General features: G+C 36.6%; 1 protein-coding gene across 1 annotated transcript; it reads left to right on the forward strand.

The window, feature by feature from the left end:
- The first annotated feature begins 8,961 nt into the window (after positions 1-8,961).
- LOC149008206 (arogenate dehydratase 1-like) lies at positions 8,962-10,649 on the forward strand. Its single transcript, XM_089165428.1, has one exon. The coding sequence runs from the start codon at positions 9,265-9,267 to the stop codon at positions 10,519-10,521; it is 1,257 nt and encodes a 418-aa protein (XP_089021554.1). The 5' UTR covers positions 8,962-9,264; the 3' UTR covers positions 10,522-10,649.
- Positions 10,650-11,919: the final 1,270 nt, after the last annotated feature.

Genomic DNA, 11,919 nt, shown 5'->3' on the forward strand with positions numbered 1-11,919 from the left:
AAAAAACGTTTCTTTGGCTTTATCATGTAGTAAAGATTGTGAAAGAGAAGAACTCCAGAATCTGGAGGGATAGGGAGACAGGGGCTTTTAATCGATTTGTCAAACCTCTCTAGTTCAGTTTCTCTGAAGATATCACATTATTGATCTATCATGGTAAAGGACATGAGAGAGAAGAATTCTAATTGATAAAGACCTTTGTTTCAATTAGTCAAAAGTTTGTCTAATCTCTGATTGACCCCCTTCACTCACATTCATAATTTCTCATGTTCAAAACCCCTATTCTAAGGTGATAGACCCAGAATCACAAAGAAAAATGCAAGCAAAACACTCTTATAACATTAAAGAATTCATGGCAAAATTTTCACCAAAGAGAAACAGATATTCCACTATTCTGAAAACCTCACTACTCTCATACCTTACAAATGACTATTATTTCCTTACTTTGTTCCAAGGTCTTAGGGAAACCCCAAAACCCTAATCCCAATTTCAATTACAATTACAATTTTAATTATGTACTAATTTGACCCAAAATCCGTATTTATTACAATTACAATCAAACTCTAATTATATGGACTTACAAAATACAAGACATACTCAATCCAGCATGAACTAACTGCAAATTACTTCTCACCTCAGGAGCATACTTTATATAACAGGTCCTTGTTAAGCTGTTAAAGTTTTAAGACTAGGTGTTTGACTTAATTAAATATCAACAAGTGAAATGACCACATCTTTTCCATGCTTTTGTTTTCATTTTATTTCATTTCAATAGAAAGATATTGTCCAAAAAACATATACTCAGAAGATCTTGCCCTAAATAATTGCTCTTAATTATCAGCCGGAATTTGAAGAAGAGAGGAAGAGGACAAGCAAGAATGTTGAATTTCTCTTGGATTTCATGTTTCATTCATTCTCATAGGGGGGGGGGGGTCTAGGAATAGTAACCCTACAACCTAATGAGATTTGATGTCTGTAGTGGTGAGTGGGACTGGAGAGAAGATTTTAGCACTCAGGATGGAAAGATGAACCCATCTTTCCAACTCAACATGTTCAGCTTTAGCTTTAAGCTCTTATCATCTATGGATCACACAAAGTTTTTGTGGAATAAATCCTAACTCCCAATGCATTGGCATCTCCACCTTTTCCCATATTTCAAAGAATACAGAACTGGGTGGGGAGTTAAGTCTTTTGTTCTGTTTTTCCTACTACTTCCACTTCATAAATGTTTCTTCTTTTCTTGGTAAACTCATCATTCAATGTTTTGTCACTCTCACTATCATGTGAACTTGGAATTTAGCTACAGTTGGGACTTCTGGATGGAAGTCCACATCTCTCTTAATTAGGAATCCAGATTAATCTGGAACCCTTGCATAGCAAAAAAATTTCCTGGGTTACTGGGTGGGGAACTAACACTACTACATAATTGCATATTTACCTAAGTTAGAATCACCAAAAAGATTCTCAATTAAGTTCAATGGAAGGATCACAAATAAAAGACTTGAAGTAGTTTAGGCAGTTGGATGATATGAAGGTACATGCTTGTATTGGATGGTTAGATTAATTTCTTTGAAATCAAAGCATTGAATTGAGTTGATTATGATCAGATCAACATGAATGAGAGAGTCAGAGAGAGAGAGAGAGAGAGTCAAGGATCTTCTTTGACTCTGATTCAAAGAAAATTTAGTTGATGTTCAGTTTTTGTTGTCTTCACTCATTTCCCATCAACTTCAAGCACAAGATCCTGCCATGGGTATTTGCTCTACTGGTTATTCTCTTCCCACTTGGTTTTGCTCATTGTTTATTGTGAAGAAATATTGTTGTGATATGTCCTATTTTCATTTATGAATTCAAAGATGATTACTGAATTGCCACGCCACACAATAGAGAACTTTGGACTATAGTTTTATTTATGTTTTAAGTTATAAGAAGAAAAATAACCTGTGGCTATAGTTACTAGAACATTTTTTGATACAGGTGTACAACATATAGGGCTGTTCTGATGGTTGATACAATCCTAGTCTAAACTTCCAGAGGAAATCAAATGAATTGTAGCAGTTTTTCTGGGTAGAAGTTAATTAATTATGACAGTTTTTTTTGGGTAAAAATTAATTATGACAGTTACAACTACATATTAATGGAGAGAAGAGAGAAAGAGAGAGAGGTAGCTAGCCAAATGAAGGTTTCAGTGAAGGTCAAGTCCTCTTTACCTGTTTTAGGAGTTCAAATATTTTTCCTGTTAGTGGCGAAGCCCCACATATATAAAATAGTTATCTCCTAAAAAGGAAAAATTACTTCTAAAGCAAAAGAATAGATTTTGGCCAATCTATCATACACGTCAATAATAGAGCCTTCCTAACAAAGGAATCGTCAATAGAGTTTGCTCTCCTTAGATATCATGGAAGGATGAAGAGGACTTCATCTGACTAGGCCCGAGAAGGTTGACGAAGCGTTTCTCTACTTTGTTTTTATTAACCAGATTCAACCCAGAGTGATCTGTAGCCATTTCACGAAGCCTAAGACACTATATATACCATATGGTAAGAACCCCAACTTAAAGTGGTTTATAAGTTGCAATAAAATAAAAACAAATTTTCTATACTGACTGTGCTTTCCTCACATCTTTTCACCATATTAGGAGAGAAGTTCACATCTAAATTTTGACAAGAAGAATTAGAGGTGGTTCCCTTCCTGTGTATGGTGGAGAACTTTGAAGAAAATAGGAACCTTATCTTGCCTATCAAGATTAGTGCTTTAAGTATGTAATTAGAACAATGATCATAGAAGAAATATGTCTTCAGTTTTTCTTAGCAAATGAGAAAACATCAAATTTACATCAAAATTCAACATTATTATTATTATTTATTTTTAATTTTTTGGAAGTTTTTTCTGTTATCATTGGTTTAATTTTATTGTCAAAGATTGCTTACCAAAGTCCACGTAAGCATCACATAATCAGAATTGAATGGGGGCCCACCAAGGCCCATAGTGTTGGGAGTTGGTGAATAGAAGACATAAGTCATGAGAGAAGCCAAAACTGGAATGAGCTACCACTACTCTGTGGCTATTTTCACTCTTGTCCCATTTTTCTTTTGAAATCAATGTGTTTCTGGGGTCCATCGACTGGTTTTCTTTCTCTGTAACAGTAAACTTATGGCCCACCTATCAGCGAGACCAGATATTACACGGGCCCATGTAAGAGCCCATAACACCAACCTATAAATCCAAAAAGAGAATAGTAAAATTAGCCAAAGCACTTTTAGTATAGGATCCAATGAGTAATTGCAAAAAATGTATAGGATTCAACAGTAAGGTTGTAATTTAACTATATTATAAGGAAACAACAGTAATTATCTTTTTTTTTTCTTCTTTTAATTGATATTTTCACTTACGAAAATATAAAATGCTGTAATTCTTGGCTTTGTAGTGATTGGTAAATTAATGGTGTCAATTGAATCAAAAGCTGTACCGGAAAAAATGAAAAAATTAATAACTCCGAGGAGTGGTTTAGTTGGCAAAAAACCAATACTTCTACACAGGAGGTCAGAGTTTGAATCTGCTTGGGGCTAGGGGTGAAGCCCTGCATATAGTTATTATATATAAAGCTCTTCTGAGGATGTAATCGAGATACGCATAAACCAACCCAACCTGATTGCAGCCCTATAGAGAATCGCTTCAACAAATTCTGTATAGTCCATTGAAGTTTGAACCTGGTTCACTTGGGTAGTTTTTAAATCTAACCAAACAAAATTGAGGTTCACTTTTGAACCGAAAATAGGCGAGCTAGGTTTGTTCTTTTTCATTTTAGGAGGAACTTATGGCCCATTATACATTGATCATTGAAAAATCAAGCCCATGAAAACCTCAATTTTTAATCTGGTGGCTAAGCCCAATTGCGCCTCTAATATTTCCTTGGGATATTCTCTAAAAATCATATCTTTCTGCTTCTTTTTTTTTCCCTTGTAGATATTCTTTGAAAATCATACCTTTCTGCGTGTTTTTTTTATTCCCCTGTCCAATGGATTTTCATCAGCTACTATTTTGACACCATTCCGTTTTGAGTTCAGATCATCTCCCCCCGACGAGGAGCACTCTGTGCTCCTTGATGGCTATTAACCAGAAATTATGGGAGGTCCACAGGATTAGGGTGATGGTTTTTTTTTTTTTTTTTTTTTAATATTTTATTATTTTTTACTTGTGGGCCCCACATTGTTTATAATGGTAAAGCCGTCAGGAGAGATGACTGTTTCCTCCTGTTTTCCATTGGAATTTTGATACGTAGGGAATTCTGATCTAACGGTAAAAAACGTTTCATTTTCAAATGAGTTAGAGTTGACCGAAGTTCTTCCCTCTTCTTCCCTCTTCGTATGTTCTTCCCTGTTCTTTCATTTGAGGAAAATCCTTCTTTGACCTCATGTGCCATCGTAGCGTATTCTTCACGAATCTTTTTATCTCCTACGGCTTCAAGCATCAATGTTACTGTAAAATTTCCGACCAAAACCTCCACTTCAGTTGCAATATCAAAAGGTGAAGAAGTTTTGTAACTCTCAATCTCTGTGCTACCTCCTTCACCAGGTAAACTCCCTCTTTTATTTTTTTCACCCAAAAAAACAGAACAAAAAAAGATAAATTAATCTGTTTCATAGGAGAAATCACCACTCATTGGGAGAGAATCTGAAAGATAAATTAATCCCTCTCTTCCATGTATTTGATTGTAAGGAGTACCTTTTTTTTTTTTTTTTTTTTGTAAACCTGACTGTAAGGAGTTGTATAACCAATTTTAAAGAATAAGAGATGGTGGTTTAGGTATTGTGAAAGATAGCTTTTGTTGAGTCTGATGTGTGCTTTAGACCTTAGAAAAATCATACTTCTATTATTAGTAGGAGGACTACCACTATTCTTGTGAAGTAACAATCTCGTTCATTTTGTCATTGTGAAAAAATTAATCACAGCAGAGATAAAGACCCTGATGTCATGATTTTTGAACAATTTCCTTAACTTTTTGATTGCTTGTAAATCTTGTTTGTAGTGTGTTTCAATGTCTCATTTTCACTTTAAAAAGCAAAAAGTATAGTTTTTTTTAGTGCCATTTTCGAAGCAACTCGACGAAAACAGGGGGAAACGGAAGGATATCAGAACAGGAGCGTATAAAAATCCCTGTCCAACCTTGGAACCCTTTAGGTTACGCTAAATCCATCCAAGACTTGACTTAGGACCTAAAAACTAAAACTCTTTATAGTAAGTTGATCTTAGAAATAATAAAATTCTTGGGTCAAGAAGACTCAAGAGGAACATGCATGTGTAATGACAAAATACACATGCTCTCAAGATGAACAATTAATTCTTGAGCATCGATGCTAGTAGAGTATTGATAATGATAAAATACATAAAGTAAATAATAAAAAAAAGAATCTAATAAATAAATTACATTTTTTTTGGTAAAATAAATAATTCGCCTCACGTGCCTTGTCAATCTGGCTCAGGTATATTTTTAACAAAAATAAATTATATATTAACAATGGAGTAGAGCTATTTATAGTCAATGAAAAAAAATCTTATCTAGGATCGAAAAATATTTCCTCCATGTTAGACTAAAAAGAAGTGTATTTTTGGCAATGATAGTATATTTTCTTTATTTTATATTAAGTATCTCTTTATATCCTTCTACCATGTATGTAAAGATTTATTTTTCTCATATCTCCACGTCATCTGTATAAAAGATACAAAATATAATTGAATAATATGAATTTTATTGGGTCACCACCATCAATGAAAAGTTGACAAAAGAGTCCAAGAAAATTGAAATTGCTTGCGTCATGCGCATTTAATGCACATGATCATCAAGTTGAGATTTCGGATCTTCAGATCCAAAATTTTGATCGAAATTGAATCTCAATCGTTGAATTTCGATCGAACGGCTAATGGTGTTTGGCTTGACTGTCCTACTCATTAAATACGCAGGACCCGAGCAGAACCCAAAAAAATATTTTATTAATCTAACTCCAAGTTGAAAGGAACATTATTGAATATAATGGTTCTGCTTTTCAGTCTTCACATGGTTTTACGAGCCATGGCTGGCATGGTACTGTGGCATGTGGCCAACTTTTTTTATATTTTTATTTATAAACAAAGAATTCACGTGGAAAATGTTTCATATGTAATATAAATATGAAGAAGGACATGTTTTTTATTATTAAAAATGCTTTAATAGACATGCATTGATGGTAAACGACAAATAGTGTTTCATCGAAAAAGGATATCAATAATAGAGGTCAATTGATGAAGGAATGGTGGACGAAAGGTTAGATAGAGTCATGGAGACTACAAAACGTGAGATAGATAAATCTTAATACCGAAAACACCTTATGAAAAGTTAATTTTCAAAGACAAGTATCCTAATCAATAATCTCGGGGTCCTAAATTGGGCTATGTTCCAAGGGAGTATTACTAATGCAATGGAAAAGCAAAGAGGGGATTTATAGGGTCCCTAAAAATATTCACATTAATACCACTTTTCACTTGTTTAACAATGTTTTGTCAAATGATATCCTTCTCTGACTGAATACTTTTTCAACCCCATGAACAATTTTTTGGGACAAGATATTCAAAAAAATGAATGTCCTTAATGTATTTTGCATGCATTATCTGAGCCTATAATAAATTTGAGTTGATCAAGAATTCTAACTTTGATTACTATTGTAGTCCATCTAGAAATATGTGGATAACCATGTTCATAGGGTTATTTGGTTGGTTTAGATTGTAGATACACATCTAGTTAAGTCATCTCATCTTAACAAAATGTCAATTTAGTGGTTAACAATTAACCACTAAATTATGCAACCACCTTATGGAGAAGGTGATCAAGATATACGTGAGTTAGCCTAGGGAAATTTCAGATTCATTAAAAAAAATAAATAAAAATTTGATTACCATGGCATACTTGGTGAGGTGGTAATAGTACACCAACAACAGTAAAATGTTCGTAAATAATAAAATTATGAACGTTAGAATTCAAATTTCCTCGAGCCAGGAGGAAAAGCCATGTCTTCTTATAATATAACATCACCATTCCCAATATACAAAATTATCTATTACAAAAACATACAAAAAAAATGAAATCAATATATTGATTTGTACTACTGGTGGAACCAACCAATGCGTGGGGCTGGACCCAAAGAATGGGTTGATCCCTTGTGAACCGGTCGGACTTGAAGAAGGCAAATCCCATTTTCAAACCAGCAAAATCTAAAATGGTCATGTGGCTAAATAACATGCCCGTTGGACCCTGTGGTATCTATATTCCAACATCCACTTGTTTTTTTTTTTTTCTTTTCTTTCTGGTGGTAAAAATCTGTACTCGAAGATTCTTTTTTGGTAAACAATCTCCTCTAACATCGCGACAAAATAACAACTAAGATGAGTTTGTACGGTTCAACTTTAGTGTTGCACATTTGTACATCAAATGCACAGTATTGTGCTACCAACGGTCGAGATCAAAATCTTGACTGAGATTTCAACCTCAATAATTCGTCTTGCTTTCACCATCTATGAGACGGATGGTTGAGATCAAAATCTCGATCAATTTCAATCTTAACTATTGGCAGCAGCCAACAGGTACTACACATTAAATGCACAAAATTAAAATTTCACTTGAGTTGGCAAAGACTAAAAACTTATTTCACGCCAACAGACAAGAGAGAGGCTGAGACCGGAGAAAAGGGTAGGTGTGAGTGTGACCGTGTGAGCGTGAAATTGGTGGATTGACATAGAGCAAGTGCACCCACTCGCGCTCACGACGCACCACCCTCTTTTCTCACGCTCCTCCGTCCAACTCCAAGTCACGCAATGTCTTTGTCCTGTTTCTTCATTCCTCACCTATAATTTCTCCCTCACCCCATATATAAACCCTTTCCCTCTACCATAAATTTCTTAGCTTGAAGTTCCGTATCTCAGCGAACTACAGGCTTTCCTTTCTTCTTCTTCTCTTCCACCAACCCACCTACCCTCTCTCTTCTTTTCTTCAAAAGAAGAAATCAGAAGAGGAAGAAAAAAATATATTTCTCTTTAACGTTATCTTTGAAATTCAAAATCTAAATCTTCCGCGAGACCGGTTCGATCCGCGTTGTATGCTTGGTTGTGGTGGGTGAGTCTGCGGGAATTTTTTGCATCCACAAGGATTCGATAACGGAATCTTACTTAAGCTAACCAAACTGCTTACCACTTGAACCAACCCCCTGTTGGTAAAAAGCCATTTCTTTTATTATATAATACCACCATTCCCAATATACGAAATCGTCTATTACAAACAAACAAAAATGAAATCAAAATATTGATTTGTACTACTGGTCGAACCATCTAATGCATGGGAGTGGACCCAAAAAATGGGTTCATCCCTTGTGAACCGGTTGGACTTGAAGAAGGCAAATCCCATTTTCAAACCCGCAAAATAAGATGCCGGTTGGACCTTGTGGTATCTATACTCCAAAATCCACTTGTTTTTTCCCGGTAAAAATCTTTACTCGAAGATTCTTTTTTGGTAATCAATCTCCTCCAACATCGCGACAAAATGAGGAGTAACACGAGTTTGTACGGTTCAACTTCAGTGTTGCACATTTGCACATTAAATTCATAGTACTGTGCTACCAACGGTTCAGATTGAAATCTTGACTGAGATTTCAACATCAATAATTCGTCTTGCTTTCACCACTTGTGAGACGGACATTCGAGATCAAAATCTCAGTCAATTTCAATCTTGATTGTTGATAGCAACCAGCAGGTCTAAATGCACAACATTCAAAATTCACTTAAGTTGGCAAAGTCTAATAATTATTTCACGCGCGCATATACGTACACTAACATTCGCACGCCGACAGACGAGAGAGGCTGAGACCGAAGAAGGTAGGTGTGAGCGTGAAATTGGTGGATTGACACAGAGCAAGTGCAGTCACTCGCGCTCACGATGCACCACCCTCTTTTCTCACGCTCCTCCGTCCAATTCCAAGTCACGCAGTGTCTTTTGTCTTGTTTCTTCGTTCCTCACCAATAATTTCTGTCTCAACCCCATATATAAACCCTTTCCCTCCACCATACATTTCTCTCAGCTTGAAGTTCCGTTTCTCGGCGAACTACAGGCTTTCCTTCTCTTCTGTTCCATTCCTTTCTTCTTCCTCTCTTCCACCAACCCCACCTACCCTCTCTTTTCTTTTCTTCAGAAGAAGAAATCAGGAGAGAAAAAAAAAAAATTCTGTTTAACTTCCGCCAGCGAAAATGCAGGCAATTTCACCATCTCCCAACACCCTCTTCTCAGATCCTCACAAACTCTTGACCAGATCTCCTAAGAATTGGAACCCTACTCGCTTCATCGTCCAATGCGTCTCGCGACCAGACTCCTCCAACAACTCGGCTGGCAACTTCAGCTCAAATCACCGCTCTGACTGGCAAAGCTCCTGTGCAATCCTTGCTAGCAAAGTCGTTTCTCAGCAGGGAAACCCTAACCCTGAAAAAACCGGCAACACTAGTATTACTGCAGTTAATGGCCACAATACTCTAGATCTGGTTCCTGTTGCCAAGCTTCCCAAACCCTTAACCATAGCAGATCTCTCCCCTGCTCCTATGCACGGCTCTCTGCTCCGCGTAGCTTACCAAGGCGTCCCTGGTGCGTACAGTGAAGCTGCAGCCGGCAAAGCCTACCCTAACTGTGAAGCGATCCCTTGCGATCAATTCGAAGTGGCTTTCCAAGCAGTCGAACTCTGGATTGCAGACAGAGCTGTTCTTCCGATAGAAAATTCTCTCGGCGGTAGCATCCACCGAAACTACGATCTCCTCCTCCGCCACCGCCTCCACATCGTCGGAGAAGTTCAACTTCCAGTTCACCATTGCCTCTTAGCGATGCCCGGAGTCAGGAAAGAGTACCTTACACGTGTCATCAGCCATCCACAAGCCCTAGCTCAATGCGAGCTCACCCTCACCAAAATGGGCTTGAACGTCGCTCGTGAAGCCGTCGACGACACCGCCGGCGCGGCGGAATACGTCGCTGCGAACGACTTGAGAGACACCGCAGCGATCGCGAGCGCTCGTGCGGCGGAGTTGTACGGATTGCAGATTTTAGCTGATGGGATTCAAGATGACTCGGCGAATGTGACCCGGTTCGTTATGTTAGCTCGTGAACCGATAATCCCCCGGACGGACCGGCCTTTTAAGACCAGTATCGTGTTCGCGCATGATAAGGGGACTTCGGTGTTGTTTAAGGTGTTGTCTGCCTTTGCTTTCAGGAATATCAGTTTGACGAAGATCGAGAGTAGGCCGCACAGGAACCGTCCGATCAGGGTCGTAGATGATGTGAATGATGGGACGGCGAAGCATTTTGAGTACCTATTTTACGTTGATTTTGAAGCTTCAATGGCTGATGTGCGAGCCCAGAATGCGTTGGCTGAAGTACAAGAGTTCACATCATTTCTTAGAGTGTTGGGAAGTTTTCCAATGGATATGACCCCTTGGTGTCCTTCTCGCGTAGATTCTCTTTGATTGGTGTATGATAAATTGTATTCTTGAATTTCTTTCTGTATTTCTTATAAAATTTTAAAAAGTTCAAAAAATTATTATGTAAAAATTTAGATTGTCACATTTTTTTTGCGATAAGAAAACAAAAATCCCTTTTTTTTTTTTTTTTTTTTTGGTTTTTAAGAATGATAGTGGATGATGGATGTGTGGTTGGTGGTAAGAAAAATGCGAAAAGCGTCTGTGTGATGAATAGGTGGTTGATTTGGTGGTAGGTGGAATTGTGAGGTGAGCATTCACCGGTGGAAATCCCCCATCCCTTGTCTTTGACGACCTCTACCCAACCATGTCATGACATTTGTTGTGGTGGTTCATTACTGGTTCGATTTACTGGTTTTTCTTATCCATCCGGTTCATTACATTGTAATTTTTCATACTAATTTACATACAAGATCTTTTTCAACGAAGGGTCAAAACAAGAAAAACTTCCATTCTCTTCTAACAAAATAGTCAATGGTAGGATGGTCGAGCGGTTAACAACTCAATTTTCCATAGGGAAGTCTTGGGTTTGCATCCATCCGACGGCACATATATTAGTAATATCCCCAGCTTGCCACTAGGAGAGCCCTTGGTAATCGATCTTCCAATCTCAATCTTTATACCTAAAACTGTGTGTAAAAAATTAAAAAGATCATTGTATGAGACTATAATTTACTTTGTAATATCATTGTATTATTTCTTTTATATATATTTATATATTCTCTTTTGTTTCAAAAAAAAAAAATTAAAAAGATCTTTGCTTTCCTAAAATTGTGTGTAAAAAATTGGATGTTATTTATCAAAGATCTTTTCTAGGAAAATCAAACAAGGCAGAACAATTAATCTTCATTTCTTGGGATATTAACTGTGCTTTACTACTTAAAAAAGATTGGCGACTCTATGAATTCTTCACTCTTTGATCCAAAGGTAAAAAATAAAAGAGGAATCCTGGTTTGCCAAAGTATCTCTAGTATCATTCTCCAGCTTCAAATAATGATTCTAAGAATAATTTGAGATGGAAAGAATACTTACTAGTAATATCCATATATTAGTAATATCCCCCCATAATATTAACTCGCCAGCTCTAAAGAAAAATGTGTGAAATAAATGGCCACTTGGAGAGCCTTTTTTTTCCTCCTATGCGGGAGAAATCCTTATAAAATCGGTCTTCCAATCTCAATCTTTATACCTAAAACTGTGTGTAAAAAATTGAAAAGATCTTTGCTTTCCTAAAATTGTGTGCAAAAAATTGGATATTATTTATCAAAGATTTTGTCTAGGAAAATAAAAAAAGGGAAAACAATTAATCCTCATCTCTTGGGATATTAAGAGTGCTTTACTACTTTAAAAAGATTGGCGACTTCTCAAAAATCTAAATTCACTATG

Source organism: Hakea prostrata, chromosome 8 (assembly GCF_041222555.1).
Source record: "Hakea prostrata isolate BN-2017 chromosome 8, UWA_Hpros_2, whole genome shotgun sequence".
NCBI classification, from domain to species: domain Eukaryota; kingdom Viridiplantae; phylum Streptophyta; class Magnoliopsida; order Proteales; family Proteaceae; genus Hakea; species Hakea prostrata.